Below are 23,849 nucleotides of genomic sequence, written 5' to 3' on the forward strand. Positions count from 1 at the left end.
TTCAAGCTGCAACATACTGTTTACTGTTAACCCCAATTTCTTCATTTTCATAAGCAAAATAGCTCTGCATCCTGAAGGTCAGCTAACAGTGTGTTTTCAGAAGTTTTTTTGGGAATATTGTTTTTCCTTTTTTGTCTTCAAAAGATGAGTGTTTTATTCAGACTATAAGGGTCTGAACAGTCTATACTAAACATTTGTTTTAGTATGAAATTAGAATGTGAAGTACTCTTTAGTTTACATGTATGCACCTGTAAATTTGTGTTTTTGTCATCTTAATCTCTGAGTGCCTCTGCTTTATTTCTAGAGCAGTTCTGGCTTTCAGTGTTGCTGCTCTGACTCTTTTTGTTTACACTAATCTTCAAGTTTATAACAATGTTTAGCCACCTTTCTTCCCCTCTCTTAAATTTAATACATAGGTTATTTTCAGAGAGCAATAAGGTATAATTTGCAGGTTAGTCTGTTTGGAAGCTACTATACAGAACTTTCACAAAGCAGAAAAGCAAGACGGTTTCTGTTTTGTTCTCGGTATAGAGCAGCTCTTTGTTAGTTTTTAGATTTAAAACTAACAGGATGTTTAAAAAAATAAACTACTGTTTAGCTGGAAGCAGATCTAGTCTCCCTGTTAGAAAGAAGCAGATTGCAGTTGCAAGAAGAAAGAAAGACCAGAAGACCAAATCAATAATTATAAAAGCAAACAGGCAGGAAGAGAGAAGTGATAATCAGTTCAGTCAGTAAAATAGAAGAGCTATTATACTAAGATAGAAAAGGAAGCAGGAATGCGTAAAGATAGAGACAAAAGGAAAACAAAAAACAGACACAGAAGAGGTTACAAAGATCAGAAAAACTGAAATCTATTGTCCAAAATAGATTACTGTAACATTCTCTAATTAAAATACAGTTTTATAATCTAATTTGTGCTGAGGACAAGTAGGGGAAGGTACACAGTGTTCTGTTGGTAACTTCTCATTAATATATTGTGGTTTCCATAACTTCTCATGTAGCATGAGTAATTTTTTGCACAAACACCGCAAATTAAACAAGTATAACGTATATGTTGAATACACACCAATTTATTATTTTATAAAAATATATGTAGACAAGATTTGGTATAAATTGTTGAACAGTTTGAACTTAATTCAAGGCCTTTATCTTCATTAAAAAAGGAAAAAACAAAAACAGGCTTCATGTTTCAGACACACACCAGGTATTTCAGGAGAAGGGTTTGATAATATGTGAAAATTGTCACTTTGTAATTTAACTTAAAATGCTTAACTATTTGAGTGTAGTTGGGGCTTTTTGTCTTCTGTAGTACTGTAGATGCAGGAAGGAAGAACATTATCATTTAACTTTATCCATAATTCCAGTTAATTTGGGAAACCCTAATGGGCTTAGATTCAGTAAACAATATTAGATTGAGTTATATAATCAGCCCTATTTTGTCAGTTGGATTACTTTGGACATGTGGTTTTGTGGATAAGTAAATGGTTGCTTTTCCTAAAGTGATATAAAACACAACATTTTATTTGCAAATGAACTGGACTTTTTTGATTCCATTTATTATTATTATTGTTATTTTTTTTTACCTGAACAAGACCTGCATCCTGCTGCTCCATGCTCTGAATCATTCTCTTCATTGAATCTCATTGGAGTGTAGTGTGTATTTCCTTACACAGGACTTGTAGAAGTGTTAACAATTTAGAGAGTTGAATGTGGAATTCAGCTTTTAATCTCCCACTCACTTAATTGGAAGTTTAGACTAGTCAAGTGAGACAGCCTGGAGAACAAAGAACAGGGAAAGACCTAATCCTGTGCCAGTATTTCAAAACTGCAAATAAGGTCACTTGGGTAACTGCAGACTAAAACTGTGGTCAGATAAAATTATGGAAATACTGATGTACAAATTGAGTCAAGAGAATAAAATGATACAGGCATGAAGTCATTCATAATTTGGAATAAAATGTTTTTATTAATTATTTAAAAGTGATTGTAGATCTAAACATTATTAGTTGAGGTAGGTTGCTTAAACATAAGTTGATGTAGTTCTGTGTTTGAGATGATTCTTAAGGCTTTCAACTGAGTTGTCTGGAGATCATCAAAATGGAAGTCAGGGAAATTGGGAAAAATCCACAATTGGATGTTGATCTGATAAACTAGAGCTTTTTGTAAGGGAACCATTTAGTAAAGCAGATTTTATCTTTTCTTTACAGAATTTAGTACCACAGTCCTAGCTTTTAATGCAAGTATAACTGCTTTCCAAGTCAGTGAAAACTGGGAACATTAACTGTTTAAAAATCTCAGTCTGGCCTAACACATTTCATTTGAAACTCCTATGATGAACAGTGGCTGGACTAGCTACAGATAGTTTTTGGAGGAGGAAAGGTTTGGCATTTATGCTGCAGCATTCCCTCAGTGTTTATCCCTCTGAAGAGATCCTCATTATTTTTTTCTTTTTATTGGCTTTTGAGGTTTGTTTGGGGGAAAAAACAGGTGCCAATAAGAGGAGATCAGTTCTTAAGTTTAACTTGGGAAATGATGTTTTTATCTTCAGTGCAGATTTGACTCAGCTCGGCTACTTGCTTTGATGCTTCAGCTGCTGTTATTGAAAAGCTCCCTGGTATCTGCAACAACCTAAGTTTAGAACTGCATAACTGAAGTATGCGTAGTGTTAATCTATGGTTACATTAAATAATCTGGAAGTCAAATTTAGGGACATAACACTTCTTTTGGAATAGTTTATATTCACCTACTACAGACTTTTGTGAAGTCTCAGATTTGTTTTGACAAAGCAGACTTTGAATTGCATTCCGGCTTTTGAGGGGGCAGTTTCTACTGAGGGCCACCATCCATTAGCTAACATTAATCAGTTTAATAATAGTCAGCTGCATTTAAATTTTTATTTATTTATTTATTTATTTTTTACAAAAATTGCCTGCTCAGCTGTTAAGGGTGATGGGGAGTTACTGGACAAACAGCAATGTGTGTTTTGCTTTGGAATGTTGTAGAGAAAATTCTTTGCTATCAAAGTAGTAGACAGCCAGATATCGTAGGATGTTTTTTTTTGTTTGTTTGTTTTTAATTGCCTTTTGCTGATCTTCAGTTAATGCAATTTTCACGTTTCTTACAAAGCAGCTGGCTGTATTAATACATTGATAGATCAATTATGAAAGTTCCAGGCAGATAGTCTGTTGCATCTGTTTGGTCCATTTTCTTCTCTGTATAGTATTGCCCAATTTTGGCTTTTTTTTTTCCTTTCAAGGTACTGCATAGCCTGGTTTGTTTCTCAGTGCATAATTTGGTTTCCTTTTTAGCAGCGTGAAAGATTTTCTGTTTGTGTTCTTGGATGAAAAGGATGCCTTTGGCTTGATTGAGGCCCAGAGCCTCAAACGTGGGTGCTACGTGAGAGAAGTTGAAAGGATTAAATTTGTGACTCACATCTAGAAGCCTTTCTGAAAAGATCCATTTTTTTTCTTTCTGCTGATTCATTGATGCTACTTTTCTTTTTTGCTCATTTATCTCAGTGTCATTACTGAGCAGTGTTACATAATTTGTGTGACACTGCAGACTTCTGTTCTTTGGTTTTGTGTTCAAGAATTGGAAGAATTGTAAAGCAGATGTATTATTCACTTAACATACATTTTATTTGTTAATTGAGAGCTCTGTTGTGCAGTATGTACGTGATTATATAGAGAGAGTTTGAGACATCATCAGTACGTCCAATTTAATTGATTAATTATCAGTTTTTATATGGAAGTTTTTAATAGTGTTTTTATTTTGAACACAAATTGTTATCTATAAATAATCAATTTCTTTCTTTTTTTTTAAGGCATTCAGCTTTGGTCATTCATAAGCCAGTGTTCAAAAGATGCTTTTATACTTCCTGAAAGTATTATTTTTGAAGGCACCATACTGTATGCTTCATTCTAAGATAGCATGTAATATAATTGCTGACAAAAAAAGGACAGCAAGCAAACTGACCTTGTGGAGCTGTCTCACTCTTCTGAAGAGCAAGAACGTACTGCATGAGGGGAGAGTAATAGGTTTTCCATTCCACTCTCCTATTAGTAGCAAAGAGGAAATTTTGACTGGTAGAATCTTCTTTTCTTTGAGCAAAATATTTGGAAAGCCATCTTCTCTGATTGCACGTTCTGAAATGCAAGTAATTTAGCATTCCATAATGTTAATAAAACCTGAGTATCAAATCAGAGCTCCGTGGTCTAAAGCGCCTAAGTAGGACAGCAATGGCTTTGTTCTGGTGTTCATTGAAGGAAATAATGTTTTCTTAAATGGTTTTGGATGTTGGCTCCATGCCAACAGCACCTTTTTGAAATTTCTTTTGGATGTCAGGTTAATATAGTCAGAGTAATTACAAAATGAGTAGAATATAAAAAAGGCCTTTTCAGAATGGTGTAATTTTATACATACGTGTAACAGTGCTTCAAAATTAAAAGCACTGTGATAACCATCTCCCTCTTCACACACACAAACAAAGCATATGCAGCTCTTCTAAAAACAATAGCAGGAATGTGACCTTATTTGACAGAAAGCAGTTATTGCTGAAATGTCCAGATGGGGTAAATTTGGCTGGTTTCCCAAATATTTTGAAATCTTGTCTTCAGTCCCATTTCTGTCTCTTCCCTGTTAATGTGGTTCTTTGGTGAAACATCAGGGAGAGGTGGTTGGCTTTTTTTTGATGGAGAGAGGATCCAGAGAGCACGTGGCTAGCAGTGGAATAGGATGTCTGCTTGGTTGGCACGCCTCTGTGTTGACACCTTCAGTGCGCTAACAGCCGTGGTTAGCCTGTGGTGTGAAATGCTAAGAGCAGTGAGGCAAGACTTGAGAGAACCTGAATACCGTTAAATTCCTCATGTTGTTAAAAGTTCGTAGCTCTTTTTTTATTACTCCCATTGGTTGTATATAGGTGTGTAATCTTGATACCTATTTTAATGAATATGTTTTCCTTGAGTCTTCAGCTATGCAGCATTTTGGTGTTCTTTGATTTAACTTCAGATCATCCTATTGCATTTTGAAATTAGACTTAAATTGGTAATACTAAAGCTTGACAATAATTCATTAGGTTCGGACATGTTACTGAATCAGCTTCTGATAAATACCCTTCATTCCAAACTTCCTTATGTAAATTAAGTCTTGCTTTTAAGAGCTTCTTTGGCTTTTTTCCCCCACTGTTTTGTGGGGTTTTGTTTGTTTTTTAATTTGTGTGAAGTGTATTTGATTTCAGCTTATACCGAACACACGAACTTTGATGTTGCAGTTCCTTGTATTTTTGGCTTATTAAGTAACTGTTAGAGAAAATTTACAGGAAATGCTTGAGCTGAAAATCCTCAATTTTTCCATTGGCAGAATTTTTAGGATCAACAGATGTTGATAAATACTGAATGAAGTGAAGGATTAGTTTTGGAGATGATATAATTTATTAACAATCACACAACCATTTTTTTGGAAATCTTGTTTATTTTTGGTTCTCCTGTTTGCTTTGTGCATTTGCTTTACCATAACTTTCAGTGGATAAGGGCAGGTTCGCTTTCTTTGGAATCTTTGCTAGAGCTGATGATGAACTTTGTGTATAGATTTATTTAATAAATATTTTTCATATGCAGACTACACCCAACTTAGTCATGCAGCTGTAATTTGCATTATTTTTATTTCAGTGGGCAATCTTAATAGTGGAATTACTTTTTCATGCCAAATGAAATTATTACTACTTGTGTTTTAAAAATGCCAAGTGCATCTCTTTTGTTGAACAGTCCCTTCCCTTAGTTATCTAATACTAATCTCTAGTTATGTCTTCACCGTCTTGGTGGAAAATATCCACTTTTTCCATAGGAGTATTTTTAGGGGGAAAAAGGTGTGTTTGCTTTGTGAAAGTGATCAAAGGCTGTACACAACTTAAATGAAGATATTTAGAGCTGTTTTTATGGAAAGAGCTAGATCTGTGCCTGCATGTACGGCTTACTGTTCCAGTACGTGGCTGGTGTATACGCACATGTATGACTGATTTGTAACTTTAGTGACTTCTATCCAAGTAGAAAGCATTCCCTCAAAGTACAACTCTTAAATTATATGTCATTTCTGGTATTGGTGTGATTTTTAACTAACTGTCAGTATTCTTGTTTCCTTTTGTTTTTAAGGATCAGTTCGATAACTTAGACAAGCATACGCAGTGGGGCATTGACTTCTTGGAGAAATATGCAAAATTTGTAAAAGAAAGGATAGAAATTGAGCAAAACTATGCAAAACAACTGAGGTAAGTTTTTATTATTGTTTGTTTTAAAAGGCTCTTAACAGTTACTTAAAATCACATGATGGGCAACTGTGTAATTTCATGATTAAAGACTATTTTTTCATTTACCGAGCAAATTAGATCATTAGTTCTTTTCATGACAGACAAGATTTTCTTTACCAGTGCAAAACAAAATTATCTTTGGGTGTGTGCTTACTTGCTTGTTTGTTTTCCTCTCTATCCCTGCCTCTCCTCCCATCCACCCCTTAAATCTTTGAACTTAAAAGTCTTAAGACTCAAATTTTAAGATTAAAACCAAAACACTGATGTTTTTCTTCTATCTGCTTATTTGGTGCAAAGTGCATTATCCAAATCTACATTTTCTCTGTATTCAACCAGCTTCAAGCCTCTGTAATTCAAGCCCCAGTAATTAATTTCTCATGTTGAATTGGCAAGAGCTTCACTACATTTTGTTTAGAAATCTGATTGAAATCACTGACGAGAACTTCAGAAAGCAGCAGTTCTTCGTGTCCTTAGAGCGTGCCTTGGCCATAGCTAGTTAACCCTTTGGATATCCCCATAACCCAAACACCCTTTGTCTTATTTCTCTAGTTTATATTCTGTTGTTGCCAAGTGAAAGATCTAGGTCCAATAGGAGTTTCCCCTCCTAGGGATAGGGGATTGAAAAGGAGAGTAGTTGCAATGAAATGGCATAGGAACCCACTTTCAGAATTAAGTGGGATTGAGTTTTACCAAAAAGCACACACTGCTTGAAGAACAAGGTTTAAAATAGGATATTCCTGTGAAATTGATTTTAACTGTTAACCTTGCATTCCTCTGGGGACTCAGTTGAAGCTGCTGCCAAGTCCTTGTCAGACTAAAACTGGTAACAGCTTCTCTTCCGTGGTGTCTTCCATCATCTTGTCATTGGCAAACAATATCATCACCAGATACAGAGTTGAGGAATCCATCCTCATAAACACAGTAAAGAGGTTTATAGCTGAGGGGGGTGGGTGTTGTCTGAGCTGCTCTTTTACCTTTCCTGTTTGATTTCTTTTGATCCAGTCATGTATAGTCACCTAACTTAATATCCTGTTACTTTACTGAAGGAAATTTGTTCTCAAAAAGAAGGAAATAAACACCACTTTTCCAAAACTGACATAGAAGAACTTCAGGAGGTAAAGGGAAATTTGAAGCATGCAGAGCCCCAGTTCACAACCCAGTTTTGATTTCAGTTGTTTGTTAAAAAATGGGATTGTGCTTAATTTGCATGGGTCTATTATATGCTTTTCTTAAATAGTATGAAGAAATGCCATTTTGCTTAATTACATTTAAAGGTTAATTTCTGACAGCTAGCAAGATGACATAAGTACTCCAGGATTTAATTAAAAATGGGAAATCATTTCTGTGTAGCATTTTATTCTTTTGGGTAAAACTATTGATTTTTCTCAAAGCATCTTTCAAAAACAAGAGTTATGTCAAGTACCCCGTCTGTCAGATGACTGGACTGACTGCGTATGTGCAGTAAGTATGGCAGTTTCGGGAAGCACTGGCCTTGCTGCACACTTGTACAGTGCATGCATGCACTTCTTGCCTGCTGCCAGCGAGGGTCTGGACAGCACACACACACGAGGGTGACTGATTTTCTGCCAGCAGACCAGTTCATGAATCCACTGTTAGATATTCTTGCCTGGGTATTCCCTGGGGGAGAACTGATTGTTAGTAGTGCACTGTCGTGTGATATCACCTTGATTTCAACCATCATTTCTCTTTAGAACACTTACTGGTGTTAACCATGTAAAAGGGAAGTGTCATGAGACCCCATGGGAGACTGAGATATGTGAAGTTTTCATTGCTAGCAAAGTTAGCCATTCTGTAGCTTACCCCTAAGAAGCTGAGAGAGAAGATAATTGGGGATAGACTGTGGTTCTGGTAAATTTTAATGCTAGCAGCATATGACTTGTAGGTTGGATATTAATATCTCTAATAGCAGTTTTTTGTTTATCATTTTTTCCCTCTTGTAATGAAACACAACCTGGCAGTTACAGTGTTGAGAATCTCTTACTAAAGAACTTTGATATTTATTTTGCCTTTATTTAGCAGATGTATAAACTATACAGAAAATGGTCGCCTCATGGTAGTTTGTTGGCTGTATTAGTATTTGGATGGGAGACAGAAAAAACAAGTTTAATGAGGGACGTAATGCTAGCAATGTATGATGGCGGGTTTGTTTGTTTTGTGGTAGTCCATATGGCCTACCACCTCATCGGTGGTGGGCCACCGACATCTTGTTGAGGTGGATCTTATTTTATAGCCTTAAATCTAAGGATGTATTAATTTTTCATAGCAGTTTGCACAAATTAGAGTGCATGTCGTGGCAGAAATTCATGTTCACTTAGTGCATACCCTTGCATTTTGATAAAATATTTTTTTGGTATACAGTCACAACTTAGTGATGACATGTTCCCAGTTGGCAACAGCTGTTCCAAATCTTCTAGGAGACAGCAAGCAAGTGATGCACATGTAGCATATGAAGAACTGTTTGAATGAGCTCACTATGTTGTTACTGAAACTGATTGAAGTTGATGGTTGCTGAGTAATTCCAGAAATTACTTGTGAGAATTCTGTCCAAATGTTTTGCCTAAGTTACAAGTTATTGTTGTTATTCTTTGATATGCAGTTGTTGATGCTCAGAAGTGTAAGAAGAACTGGCACAATTCAGGAAACCTTGAATGTCTACAGAAAAGAAAAACTGTCTGTAAAGATTGTCCTGTCTTTGCAATATACTTTGTTCTGAAAAAAATCAACCTTAATTTATTTTATTTGAGCTAACTTGAAAAAAAAAACCTTAACCTTTGCGTAGCTTAGGTCTCAACAAACATATTATGGTGCCCCAAGGAAAGTGAGGTTTATTATAGGTTGTTAATCAGTTACAGGGATGTGAACAAGGACAAACATACTGCAATATGCATTGCTGCATATTCATAGATTTCATTTTGATTACACAACTGCTTAATTTGTTCTTATTTTATAAGTGGAAAAAAAACCAACAACACTAGATTGAGTATGTGACAAATAACTGGGCACGTAGCTGAATTTTCTAATTGCATTCTCAGATGCTGCTTTTGATTAGTATTATTGCTTAAAAGGGGTGAGATGAAGTTCTACTTTGTTTACTACCATGTCACCACATGCAAAATAATTCAGGAGGTTTCTTCCTTTTTTTTTTTTTTTTTTAACTGTCTGAAGCATTCCGACACTTGGGAAGATGGAATTCCACTTTCCTTAATGCTAGGTGGTAATAAAAGTTACACCCATAGTTACAGATGAAGCTACCTTGCAGAATAAGATTTCTGAATTTGATCAGCTTCTCTTTTTTGCAAATTTAAAGAAAAAAATGTGATTATTCTTGAACTAGTTGTTTCTCTTTAAAACTCAACATTGTAATCTTAAGAGATTTCTAGTTGGTCTGAGCAAATGCATTTTTCATGGTTTTTATTTCCTTCTGTATGCCATTAAATGTCTTTTTTTCTAAATAAGATAGTAATATATGTGTATGTTTAGTCAAATTGAGACTTAGTTACCAAATTTTTATATGCAGAATCTTGGAAACGTTATTTAAAGTCTATGTACGCTCAAATGTGAAGTTGTGTTCAGTTGTGTTCAGTTCTCAGATACCTTTTTCTTTGGTTGGAGCTGGGGCTGTTTATGATTTTCTAAATACACACATGGCAGGTTTTTTATAGTGGTATTTCTGCAAGTCAAAACATGAATTCTTAATGGTTACAAGGCTTTGTAAACCTAAATTCCATCTTACAATTTTTTAAGACTCATGCAGTTAAAGGCTTTTCCCGATATGGTGCTATTACTAAATACAGTAGTACATTTTCTTTGTTTTCACCAACTCTATATGTTGATATGCAGTCACAGAACCCTATTGAAATGATTGTTTCACATATAAATATTAAATGCCTTTAATTTCTTACTGCATTTTAAAATTAATTTCTGAAAGCAGACTTCACTTTGCTCCCAGTCTCCTGTAATATGATGTAGGGACTGTAGAAGTTTAATATAAACAGATGTCACAGTGCTTGAGCATTTACTTTGACATAAATTCTTCAATATTGATGCTGCTGCTCCCATTCTTTACATTGTGTTGGATGACTGAATAAAATTTAGTTATGAATTTTTGTATAAATGTCTGTACAAATGTAGATATTTTATGTACATGGCTATAAATAATTTAAATGTATTAAGTAGGGTGGCATTTGAAACTTGTGGCTACATGACTAAGGTAGTTTTTCTCCTAAAAATTACTAATAAAGTTCAGCTGATTTCTCACTGGTATTTAACCAGAGACCAATTTATACTGAGAAGAGAGTTTGATAAAATTACAGGGTCATCACAGCTGAGTGTGATTAGTCCTGTATGAAATCTGCTTCCAGATGTAAGTCAGAGTGTGGTAGAAGACTAGATTGTATTTCCAGAGAATATTAACCTGTCATCACTCTACACTTCTCTAAAGAAATATACAGCAATTTATCCAGTAAATTTGGTTCAGTTCTGATAGTCTGCAGCTACTTCTTCAATTTTCTTTAAACCTGACAGTACCGTTACTCAGATCTATTACTTGCATTTTTTGCTTTTCTTTCCTTGAAATAAAAAGAAAATTTGAAGGAAAATGGAGATTCTGCATTTACTTTTAATTTAATTGTCAGATGCCTATAATTCTGATTTGGCCCAGTGTATTTGTGAGTTCATTCATTTGTCTTTGGAGTAGATTGTTAAATGTGGCAGTCCAAGACTGCTACGGCCATCTTCTTGAAGGACTTAGGCTCAGAGAAAGCTAGCTCATAGTATTGTTTCAGAGACCTTCGTCATCTCTAGCATGTCTACCAAAATTGCTAGGTTATGTTATCTGCTAAGACAATTAATATATCAGACTGGCTCATGGTCGTTTTTGATCACAGCTTAACTTAGTGGGATTTATGCTACTGATGAACGAACAAAGTTTTTCATATTCCATGGGTAGGTTTTCATTTTGTCTCCTTCCAGTTATAGTATGAAGTAAACTCTCCCTAAAAGTACAGGAGAACTTAGCAGAGTGGCAAGAGTTACTTGATAAAGTAAGCACTTAATTATTTTCATATTTTTTACTTTTAAGCTCTTTAATTTCTCAACCAATACATACATACGCATGTATGTATATTATTCTGTGTATTTTACATGTGCATATACACATACATCTATATACATACAAACACGCACATAAAACTCAATATGCGCTGTTGGGGGCCAGTACAAATCTGACTGGGAGTGGGGGTAAGTTGTTCATAGTTTCTCCTGCTCCAATTAGGGATTGGGAGGGGCTGCTGTTAATTGCCATTGAAGCATTGTCAGGCCTGCTCTTCTAATAAGGATATATTTAAATGTGTCTTCCATTCTGAGGCAGGAATGCTCTTTGGAAATGAACCAAGTGACTTGTATCCATTTGTGGTCGTGTTCACTTGTGGAGGAGTCTAAAAGTATGCAAACTAGATTTCTTTGCAGGGAAACTGAATTGTGGGAAGCGTGCCTATTCTGTAAATGATGGTGGGTGTTTAGCTCGTGGAAATGGCTAGAACTGGTCTGAACTAAAACCTCCAGAAATTCATGTAGTGCAAACACTGGGTCCTTAGCACTATTGCTGTGCTTTAAAGGTCTACTTAAAGATCTAAACCACTCTAATTGCTGCTGTACACATATGATAAGGTTGCCAGGTTTGGGAATAACTAGTCTAGAGCCATACTTGGGGTCCTGAGAATTAGACCTATGTTTAGATAAAAATGTTAAAGATTATTATGCCCACTTTGAAGTGTCAGTTGGCTCCTCTTTGAAATAAAACTTGACTCTTCGGATCCACCTTCATCCTTAACTTCTAGTCAACCTGTGTTTTTTCAAAGATTTAAATTTAATTTCTCTGGTATCTTTCTAACTGTTGGTGTTCACTTGTAAAAAGCTTTTATGCTTCACTGTTCATATGAACACTTGCTTTTTCTTTTAGCTATAAACTCTGCGTTTGCTTGTTAGTTCATATTTATTTATTAACTTCGATTGTTGTACTTTGTACTGTTTATTGAACCTTGAAGTACTTCTCTCCTGCCACTTTAAACTGTATGTGTGGTGTTTTTTTCCTTTTTTTTTTTTTTTAAGTGGTTTCTTTTCTCTCTTGTAACACCCCTGAAAATCTTCCCTTGAAAAGGCTTTTCCATGGTTGCTAAGCTACAGCATTGTATGCCTGGTATGCATTTCACTTTCTGAATAATAATAAGGTGAATTTCAGGAGTTTCCCAGTAATTAATAAGCACTGAGTAGCAAAGCAGAAGTGTAAGGGAAAACGAAACATGGGAAAGTTACTTAGCTAAGAAGATTATTAAATCCTTTTTTTTTTTTCCTTTTGAGTTTATGAATTTTGAAATCCAAATGTCTCCTTTTAATCCCTACTGAGTTGAATTTTACAACGGGCAGTGGATTTTGGTGACGGTGAAGAGTGATTTTTGTTTAGACTTCAGTGAGAACGTTCTCATACAGTTTGCAGATACCTTTTAAGAAGTCAGTGTTTATTCTCTTTCTTAGAGTGCCAATGGATGTGAAAAGGGTGTGACGATCTTACAGTTGTTCTTTCTGGTTGTAGTGTCTGAGCGTATGGAAAGAGACAAAAGATACAAGCTTGCTGTTTCCACACTTCCTTCTCTTATTTTGGTATATGCTTAATGATTGAACATGATCTCACTGCTTGGACACAGCTACCTTAGAGATAACACGTGATTTCCAAATAAAGAGATTGGGGAAATTGCAGAAGGATTTTTTAGATGGAAGCAGGACTAGTACCTGTGCTTTCTTGATGAGATGGTTAGTAGTTTGTAGCAACCAAAGTCACAGGCAGCCAGTGGGAATGGGATACAAAACATACATGCAGGATTTTGTTTCATAGACTCTTCTGTAGTGTGGAGGGTACAGTTTGCTTTTACTGTCCAGTTCTTGGCTGTTTCTGAGGAAAGTATTTTGAACTAGATTAGATTAGTAGCAGATGTGGGCTACTAATTAAGAATTAGTCTAAGAAGTCAAAGGCTGGTTGTCTCAATTATTACTGGACAGACGGAAGAATTATGTTCAGAGGGCAATTAAAAGACAACTGTTAAAGCAGCTCTGAAGGTTGGCATTTTGTACTTAATTTCTTCTTTGGGTAGGTGTGTAAAACAGTTTAATTACAAAATATTGTCCCTTTACACAAAACAAAAGTTTGAATGAAGTGTTATTTCATACCAGTTAAAAACCAGAACCATTCTTTGCATAATTCAGGTTCCTTTCTCAAGAACACACTGAGAATTCTGCCCTGACAAGCTCAAGGCAAACATTTTGCTTCTTGAACAAAATGTTTAAATTGCGGGCAATTCTTTTTATTTATCTATTTTTTGGAAGCTCTGGGTTGTTTTTTTTTTTAGAGGTGTATGGAAAAATTGTCAGCATTCTGTTGCTTCTGTTTATGGGTTGTAAAGCAAATAATTGACACTCCTTACTTTATGCTGAGATGTTAATTTCTACCTAAAAATATTACTTGGATAGTTTAAAAGAGAGATATCCATAATGGACAATGTGTGCCACAGTTTAAACTGAAGTGATGTGATGAAGTGGTTCTTACGTTTCGAAAATACGGGAAATTTTGTGAGGGTATGGGCATTAGTCTTTCAGTGCTGGTCTGTTTAATTTGAGTAGTCAATCTCTTTTTAAATAGCATTTGTCACTTTTAAAACTACACAGCAACTAAAATGCTTTGTGATTCTTTATTGCTGGCAAAATAACACTGTCTTAGGGAAAGGAGAACTGTAGTACAGTTATAACTCTCCCCCGTTTTTTTTTTGTCTCCTGGAAAAAATGACAATCTTCAAAAAAGCTTGCATAGTAACAGAAGAAAAAAGCAAAAAAAAATTCAACATACAGTTGATTGTCCAACTACTACAAATATGAGTGAAATTATGGATTTTTTTTCAAGACTGACAATATGCGTCTTCTTGGATTTCAAGAATTTTAAAAGACTTATTGCTGTGAAAAAAGCAATATTGTAAGTCAGGACAGAATGCTGTGCAGCAAAAACCATATCCATAGAAGTTTAAAGCAAAGGTTGGCTCACAGAAAGATTAGAATTTGAAAAAATGGTTCGCATTTTCTCCCATCCATCGTGCCTGTAGAACTGTGTGGCTTAATTCCATTTCCATCACAGGACTTGGGATGATGTTTGAAGCACTATTTTGCAACTGCAAATACTTTGTGGTGTAAGCAGCGTATGCCTGTATTGTTGGTGTTCTGAGGTAGAGGAGATGTGGTTCATATGTTTCTTAAGGTGCTGTTTCTGCATTGTATGATAAGCAGAATAATTCACATCAGTGTTCTTGAAAATAAATTTGGGCTGTGATGTGGTGCGAAGTGCTGGGTCCGTGGATCCTCTTCTAGAGATTTTCTTGGTTTACCAACAACCTGGTGTTCACAACAGCGGTGGTGAGGCAAAATGTATCCTCTTTCCTTAAATGAGATGTTGCCCCCTGCGTTCTGGAAACATATGTATGGAATATTTGAAGGTATTGTGGTAAAACCATTGATCTGAATGTACACTCAAAGCTTAATTCAGGCATGGAGCTTTGTGTTCATGGGTATAGCATACAGTGTGCAATATGTATATGTTACATACACACTGACCATACGTTAGGTTTTTCTTTCTTATTTGTAGCTTATTTTACATGTACGAAAAGGCTGTTAAATAAAGAACACTTTTTTCTGTCTAGTCACTGTGGAATAGAGGTTTTAAAGTGCTTATGAATACATTGTTCTAGGTCAGAGTGACTTAGGACTTTGTTATATTAGGGACCCTTACAAGATTACAAAGGGAAGTCATTGGAATTAAATTACTTGTTCGTGCAGTTTACTATATGTATGCCTTCTCAAAAGACACTCTAAAGTAGTGTACTCTTTTTTTTCTTCCTTAATAGAAATCTGGTTAAGAAGTACTGTCCTAAACGTTCATCCAAAGATGAGGAACCCAGGTAAAAATGTGCATTTCGAGTTCTATGTATAAGAAATAAGGACTGCAATAAACTGTGTTTACTTGTCTCTTTATGGATTTTTATTTCTTTTGTTTAAGAAAAAATAGTGAACTGGCTAAGACAACAAAAGAATTCTGCTTGGCTTTTCACACTTCTGTTGTAATTCTTAATCATGAAGCATCACTTCTGTTTCATTAGTATTTTAAAGTAGTAAACATGGCAGGCTGTACTTGCTCTGTTCCAAATCAGTCTTCAGCGAGCTGAAAGTTTGAAAGCAGAAGTTTAGTATGCTCTGTACATACTAATGTTTGTTGTTGTTATTGTTTTTGTTTTTGCTTTTTAACGACGATGTTTTTTGTTTTTGCTTTTTAGCAACGATTACCCTTAGGCTGTGGTTTTTGCTTAGTGCAGTAGACTTTTCTTCAGTGTATTTGTATTGCAGTACGAATATAGCTATTCAGGTTTGAGACTTGAGTATAAACAAAACTCTTATTTTTGGCAAGGAGAGATTAGGCCTCTTAAGCTGCTGACTTGCTTTGACTCCAGAGACAAAATAAGTTTGTACAATAAATAATTATAGAGTTGTTTAGCATAAATTGCTTCTCTAGTTACACAGAGAGGTGCTTGTTTTGCTGTCCATATCCATTACCATTTTTTAATTTAGAAAAGCACAATACTTTTTTCCTTTAGGGATAGACGCTTATGAATGAAAGAATGTGGGCTAAGTTTCAGGTTGTGACCAGAGCACATGTTGTGCACAGTGTGCCTGGGAATCTATGCTAGGATTTCCTCTAGCTCTTTTGACTCTATTTAAAGATCCTGGGCCACAGGGAACGGGATTTGTAGTTCTAGGATGGCGTATAAATTCCACAAAGCCAAGCCTGTGGAGATGGCAGTATTCCACAGTTAAAGAGAGAAAGACGTATATTTTAATGTGGTGCCTGTTTTTTTTTCTTTCTTTCTTCCCTTCCACACACACTTTCTACCCTTTGCCCCTCCTCTTCCCCCCTTTTCAGTGCCAGCCATAGTGGCACCTTACTTCCAGCCAAGAGGTGGGCAGGCAAACAGGCAGCTGTCTCCAGAGCTGATAGCAAACTTGTTCTGTAGATCATCCATCGGGATGCATATGAGTGGTATGATTGGCATGTTCCAACCTCAAGACTACCAAGCACATCATCTCTGCAACAAGTTCAGCCTCCAGGCCTAGGGACGTATATATCTGTTCCCAAGCTCAGGCCTCTCAGTTGGCAGCTTAGGAGATACCACTATACTACAGGGCTTTCCAGGTAGTATTCTTCTTCTTTCTTTTCTATCCACAAAAATCCATGTTCTTATAAAATGTATTTGAAGAGACATCGCAACATATAGTACGTGCTAGGCTCAATGTAGGCTTTCCCAATTTTCATTTCTGTTGTAATTCAGTCAGCATTAAAATAAGGTTTCTTGTAAAATGTATCTGATTTTTTTCTTCAATTTAATCAGGAGCAAAGACTGTGTTAAAGGAAATGATTAAAAAACCAAGCACTATCTCACTTTTTGCATATGTCTATTTGTGTGTATGTGCTTTCTGTCAGGTTTACTTCGTGTATTGCCTTTTTTAACATCCTTAACGAGCTGAATGACTATGCAGGACAACGTGAAGTAGTTGCTGAAGAAATGGGACACAGAGTCTATGGAGAATTGATGAGATACTCTCATGATCTAAAAACTGAGAGAAAAATGGTAATTTCTATACTTTGATTTTATAATAGGATATCAAAATGGATGTCTTTGAATAGTTTGTTTACCCAATTTCATGAACTCAGCAATAAATAGGCTTTGTAATACGCATAATTAAAGTTATTCATGTATTTCTATGTACTGGTTTACTACAGTTATTAAAACCTAAGAATTGATATTTTGGGAGACAGTGCTTACTGGTAGCTTTTTTGCCAAAGTGAATTTCATATGTGGTACTGTTCTTGCATCATTAATAATAATGTCTTCCAAAGAATACTGGTAGCTACTGGAGATGTGTATCGTAGTGTGTCAACTAGAGCACAAACTAGATAATGGTAATAGTAATAAAAAAGAATATATATATATGTAAATCAAACTTATTTTTGGTGTTTTTAGCATCTTCAGGAAGGGCGAAAGGCTCAACAATATCTGGACATGTGCTGGAAACAGATGGATAATGTGAGTTTGGAGGGGGGGATCTATCGTATTAATAATACACAATTTGTAAATGGAACTGATGTCAGTTCCCTTGCTTAGACTTTAACGTTTAGTTATTTTATTGAATGGCCAAATCAGTCTTAGTAACACCCAAAATACATTCCAAAGTGTTTGTAGTTCACTGCTTAAAAAATTCTTTTGCAAACAGCTATTTAGCGTGTGTATGTGAAGACTTAGTATTTATTCAGCGCAAAGGAATTAGGTTTTAAAACGGGTACAGACTTCATTGGTTGCTTCTCAGTGGGCTCCTGTTCAGTTAGAGAGTAATTAGTAGTGACAATTTATTTCCATGAAGGTGAAATCTTAAGTATTTGACTTGCATTTGAGGGCTTGTTATATGAGGTCTATTCAAGAATACCACTTTAAGCCATGATCCTTTCAGGAGTTACAGTTACATTTTCACAGAGAAATGCAGAAAGGAAATTTCTCTAGAACAGTTTACAGGCAGTGGTTGTAATGATTAGAAAATATAAAACAAGTATGTTCACGATGCATTCTGATATTCTGCTGTTTCTGTGTCTTTGAAATTTATTGTCTTTGATCCAGATTATTGTGAAGCAAAACTGGAAAGGTGAATTTCTGTTTTGTTGTGGACTCAGATAAGCAATGTCTTGGGTCAGTGTCATGTCAGAGAGTTTTAATTCATGGTCAGATGATCAGAATAGAAGCAGGTGTGATACTTGAAGATGCTGTTATCTTTCATCCAGATAATTCCCAGAGTTCAACTCAGTCAATCAGTTGTGTTCTGTGCATGGTATTTACTTGAGTGCAAGGCGGCTCTGAAATTCATACAACCTTTAAAGGGGCACATTAACCTCAATTGTCTGACTTTTCTCTGAAGCAGAAGTGCAGTGCTCACACCATCTCTATTGCCTATTTGTCTCTAGAGATACTAACATCTTGAGCTGCAACAGTTTTTCCTACAGCAGCTATCTGGACAACAGCCAGATTTATTGAACATCAGGTATATCGAGTACTGTTGTCTATGCTGCTTACAGCTATGCTAGCTGATATGAATACTGATGATAATGGATGAATATGCTAAGATCTCATAATAGAGATAAATCCTTCTGATTACCTTCAAAATAATTTAGTTGAATTTATTGAATTAAAATTGAGTGTTGAAGATGTTAACTTTAAATTTTACAAATATAATTCAGGATTTGAGTTTTTTGCCCACCCTCCAACTTCCATTTAAGTTATTGAAGTCAGGTTAAACAGTGAACTTGTCTGTTTTCTAATTTGCTGATGTTGTTTGTAATGGGTTATTTTGTATTTTGATTTTCTGATATTTTATAGCATAATTACAGTTGTTTTCCTGCTGCTACTTAAAGGAAACAAGTTGTATATAAAAACCAGTTGAATATATTTGATACTTGTTGCATGCCCCTATGAGAACAGTGTATTTACTTAAATAAAAGTACTTAGAATTTAAGGTCTTCATTTAAAGGGAAGCTTTGATACCTAGAATTCAAAGTTGCTATACAAAACCAAAATGGGATAGTGGCTGTAGAAGCAGTAAGTTTGTGGTTTTTTTAGAGCAAAAAGAAATTTGAGAGAGAATGCAGAGAGGCAGAGAAGGCGCAGCAAAGCTATGAAAGACTGGACAATGACACTAACGCGACAAAGGCTGATGTTGAAAAGGTAAGAGCAGTGCCGTTGGGGTTTTTTGTGTGTTTTGTTGTCGTTGTGTGTTTTGTTTTGTTTTTGTTTTTACTGTCCCTTTTCTATAAGCATATTTTTATTTGTATGATTATCATCAGTATTGGAACAACATTTTTTGTATAAAATTACATATAAAATACACTTTCCTATTACATGCAAAATCAAAGGTACAGTAAAATGTAAGAGTGCAGAGAGAGTATGCTTCATTATTCTCAAGATGATGCTGAGTCAGTTATCTTCTTTCTTCAATAGGCAGGCTTAGTGGTGTTTGGTATTTTGTAGTATATAGTAGTATGTAGTCTAGTTCCGTTACTTCTGTGTTTTTGGATATGTATTTAAGCAGTGTGGCTAAAACGACCATTGCTCTCTCTGTATGTAACAAGATGTAAGCTGTCAGTATAAATTAAGGGTCACATTCTTTCAATTATAAGGGCATAACTTTCAATGATGATTTTGATTAGTGTTTTCACATAGTTGGTGGTAAGATAAATTATAATAATGCTATAATGCTATAACATAATAATGCTAAATATCATTGAAAAGCACAAGACATGTTTGAACTGATAACACTTTCCTACTAGGCTAAACAACAGTTAAACCTGCGCACACACATGGCTGATGAAAACAAAAATGAATATGCTGCACAACTACAGAATTTTAATGGAGAGCAACACAAACACTACTACATTGTCATTCCTCAGATTTATAAGGTAAAAAGTAAGAAAGTATGACTGGTGTTGTTTAAAGGGGGAATTAGATTTTAAATGTCTCTCTCTCTCTTTTTTTTTTTTTTTTTTTTTAGTATTATAGTAGATAATTTTATCAGGAAATTAACATAATCTCATGCAGTCTGCATTTTCTCACAAGACTTGCTGGTTTCAGTAATTATGCTTAGACTTGCAATGAAAATACTCTTGAGTTTTTTATTAAAGTTTTATATTTTAGAGATGTGAAATATTACTGAAGAGGTACAGTAAAATAAAAATTTGTGACATGAAAGCAAATGTTTAAAACAATCATTCTAGTACAGTTTGATAACTAGTTCTCTCTTTTTTTTTAAATGCATTGATCTCAGTAGAGTTGTAGAAAAGCACACGGCTATTGGTGACTTTGTGGTTTAATCTATCTCATATATCAGGTATATACTGGGTAGATTTGGAGGCAGAATTGCTCCCTCCTCTCCCAAGCAGTCATTGCTTTATCAGTATTAGTAGCAATCCGCAAAACTCTCTAAAATAATGAAAAAGTAAAAAAGTCAAATTAAATCAGTACTTTGAATCTGGAAAAGGACTATTTCTAGGTGCTTTGTATAACTATTAAATTTTGTTTGATGCTTTCAAAAACAGAGGCTTTACTTCAGTTTAAAGTAAAATAGTTGGGGTCTATCAGCTGAGGGAGCATTCAGACACCTAGTGATATGTATGTTCAGCCACGTGGGAGATTACTATGGCTGTCAAAACTGATTCTGAGACATGGAGTTAGGAAATGAAAGGAAAGTAAAAACGCTGACTTTGTTTGAAGATGTATAAATTTAAGAATGCTTCATATTTTCTTGGCTGATTAAAGAATTTGTTAATATTTTAACTGCTAAGCAGCACTTCAGCAGATCTGTCATTAGCAAACTGAGGGAGTAATTGCAGTTAAGTCCTGGGAGAAACAGCTTGGTCGACCTTGTAGCTTGCATAAGTGTTTTTGTTTATTGCCTTATTTCTAGGGTTAAAATCCATTATCATTGTGAGATGTATGTTTTCTGAAATCTCCAGTAAAAGCATGAAGTCCTAGTCCTATTTTTTCTTGGGACTACATTTTTTTATTACTTCCTTGAGGGTGTTGGCTATACATTATACAAGAAAGCATGGGGAGAGGAGTGTAGCAGGGCTAGGCTCTTGCTGTGTTTCAAAGAGATGAAATCAGATGCTGTTTGAGATACCTGCCTTTGCTAGTGTAGATACAGGAAAGGTCAAGCTTCTTATCCCATTTTTGATAACTGGTTGAGGTATGTAATACTGCTTTTTGTTTTCTTCTGTTTGTTTTCTTTTCTACCTTCATTGAGCTGAAAGGTTCAGGGCTATTATCTTCATAGGATTTCTCTTTAGTTTGTTCTTTCTGTTATGTTTATGTTCCAATAAGTAGACTTTAATTACAAACTTAAATCGTGTGTACCATTACTTGTGTAATGGTAATCTTTTATTTTCTCACACACTTGTAAAGGAAATGGTTTCTATTTGAAATCAGAGAACATCTAAATGCATATAAGTGTCATATTTCTAACCTTTCCTATTTTTTGTTAATCATAGGTATTTATTGGAGAGGATAAAAGTAAAAGCAAAGTTAAAGAAGATGAGATTTCAGGTGGATATACCTATTCACCAGAGAAATTATTTCGAAGTGGAAGGAGAGAGTGAGGAGATGTAGAAACTAGTAGAATTTTTTCATTATAGTTTCCATTTTTGCATGAAACAAATATTTTTAACAAGTAGGTGGTTGTAGGCATTAAACACAGGCTTTAAAAAAGAATAAAGAGTCCAGTCCTTCACACCATTTAATAAATAAAAGAGTATTGACTCATTGTAATCACTGTTCTGTGCATCTTAAGTCTATGCCTGAAAGGACTTAATTTTTTTAAACTTAATTAGCTTCTGTTTAGTTAGGGAAATAAAAACACTGGGAAAGCACAGAAATTCTGTACTACACTGTGATGACCACACTAACTGCAAACATCAGGATCAGGAAAAAATCCATAAATAAAAACTTCAATAAAATAATCCTTCTTTGTGCTTGCAGCAACTTCAAGAGATGGATGAAAGAAGGACCATCAAACTCAGTGAATGTTACAGGGGCTTTGCTGACTCTGAGCGCAAGGTTATTCCGATCATCTCCAAATGCTTAGAAGGGATGATCCTTGCAGCAAAATCAGTTGATGAACATAGGGTAAGTAGAATTGAGCTTCTTATTAAGTGCACATGAGTAAAGGAACTGATACAGATGCTGTGGAGAGTGTTAAAAGTGTCGTGACATCACTGTTTAGTCTAAATGGTAGCTTCCACCACTGCTGGTGTCTGTTTTCTTCATGTTTTATTTCTTTCCTTTGATCTGAAGATCTTTAACCATGTTGTGTATGATTTTGGACACATTGCATTGGGTATCCTGAAACATCCCAGAATACCAGCATGGTTGGTATCTTCTCTGGTATGCATTAAATCATACAAAAGGGTGTTCAGTTAACACCCCGTTAGATCTTACTGTATCTAGTTTCTGAGTGTTACCTTAATTTCAGTGCTAATGTTGAAGGATTAGAAGGTGTAGTAGTAGCTTGGGCCTAAACCATGTTCTGTTTTAAATCTGTGAGAACCAGGGGGGACTATTTGCTGGGTTCTGAATAGCAGGGTTTACTGTGATTTACACTGTTGGTAACACTACTGAGAAAAAAGAATATATGCTGTCTTAAATTGATCTATCCACAAGCGTGCATTTTGTGTTCTGTTTCCCACCTGTGCATCTTCGTGCTTAAAGGGAAAATTTGTCTCCATGTTTCCTTCTCCTTCTCTCTTGATGGCTTTGCTTGTTTTTCTTTTTAAACTCATTAATGTCCCATGTTTAGGACTCCCAGCTAGTGATAGACTGCTTCAAATCTGGTTTTGAACCTCCTGGAGATTTTCCATTTGAAGATTACAGTCAGAATATTTACAGAACTATCTCTGATGGAACCATCAGTACACCAAAGCAGGAAGGAATGAGAATTGATTCAAAAACTACAGTGGGCAAGTCTAAAGGAAAGCTGTGGCTGTTTGGAAAGAAGCCAAAGGTAACAATTTTGAAATTACTATTTGGAAAATTAAAATGTAAAGATTCAGAGTACCTGGAAGCAGCAATTACTTATTTTAATATAACTTTCCCCTTGCCCTCCACTGTCTTTTTGAAGATGTACAAAGAGATCTGAAGGTTTGAGTAAGGTTGGATATTTATCATATTAAAAATGGGGGAAGTTTTGCAATTTTTCTTTTAGTCATTTGTGTCCTGGAATGTTTTTTATTAGGTATTTGATATTCTGCATGGGTTTAAATAGTGTAAATAAAAGTAGCTTCCAATTTCTGTTATTTCTAAGTGGCCATAAAGACTTTTTGCAATTGCACAGAAAAGGTGTTGATTTTGAGTGTCAAAATAAACAAAAAAGGTCACGAAGGAGAGGTATGGTTTGAAAGCAGGCAGACTTCAGATCTCTTTAATATTACAACAAGCAACCCACTTTTAACTGGCACTTTTTATATGTGCTTTTATAGAGGAATATTATATAGATTTTTATTAAACTTGCTAGCTTTGAAAACATTTAAGTTTGTCTGAAAAAATTAAAATTTACAATACCTTACTGATAAGACATACTGTTGAAGCTCCATACATGTAAATATCCCAGAAGGAATAGTACTAAGAAATAGGTAAAAATATTCCTAAGCTTGAGGGAAAAAAATTGAAAGCAGAGGAATTGCTCCTTTCAATTGACGCTTTCTGTGCTAGGTGCCTTCATGGATCAACAAAAAAAGGTTTTTAATACAAGCATGAGCTAGCTATATAAATGCAGGTACATGTTTAAATTTTACACTAGGATTTTAGTTAGTATTAGAGTGTATCAGAAAGTCATTTTAATGATTCCCTCA

General features: G+C 35.1%; 1 protein-coding gene and 1 long non-coding RNA gene across 6 annotated transcripts in view; both read left to right on the top strand.

Moving 5' to 3' along the window:
• FNBP1L (formin binding protein 1 like) overlaps positions 1 to 23,849 on the top strand; it is a 53,382-nt gene that overhangs the window by 16,781 nt on the left and 12,752 nt on the right. For all 5 annotated transcript variants that reach the window (XM_040565622.1, XM_040565624.1, XM_040565625.1 and 2 more), the window contains exons 2-9: positions 6,147 to 6,262; positions 15,262 to 15,315; positions 16,890 to 17,037; positions 17,431 to 17,493; positions 19,072 to 19,176; positions 19,779 to 19,907; positions 21,982 to 22,128; positions 22,799 to 23,002. In XM_040565622.1, coding sequence (XP_040421556.1) covers positions 6,147 to 6,262; positions 15,262 to 15,315; positions 16,890 to 17,037; positions 17,431 to 17,493; positions 19,072 to 19,176; positions 19,779 to 19,907; positions 21,982 to 22,128; positions 22,799 to 23,002 — 966 coding nt within the window. The remainder of the gene's footprint in view (positions 1 to 6,146; positions 6,263 to 15,261; positions 15,316 to 16,889; positions 17,038 to 17,430; positions 17,494 to 19,071; positions 19,177 to 19,778; positions 19,908 to 21,981; positions 22,129 to 22,798; positions 23,003 to 23,849) is intronic.
• LOC121073992 lies at positions 6,271 to 10,920 on the top strand. Its single transcript, XR_005822045.1, has 2 exons — positions 6,271 to 7,416; positions 8,919 to 10,920. It is a non-coding gene; the product is annotated as an uncharacterized LOC121073992 (long non-coding RNA).

The sequence above is a fragment of the Cygnus olor genome, chromosome 8 (genome assembly GCF_009769625.2).
Source record: "Cygnus olor isolate bCygOlo1 chromosome 8, bCygOlo1.pri.v2, whole genome shotgun sequence".
NCBI lineage: Eukaryota > Metazoa > Chordata > Aves > Anseriformes > Anatidae > Cygnus > Cygnus olor.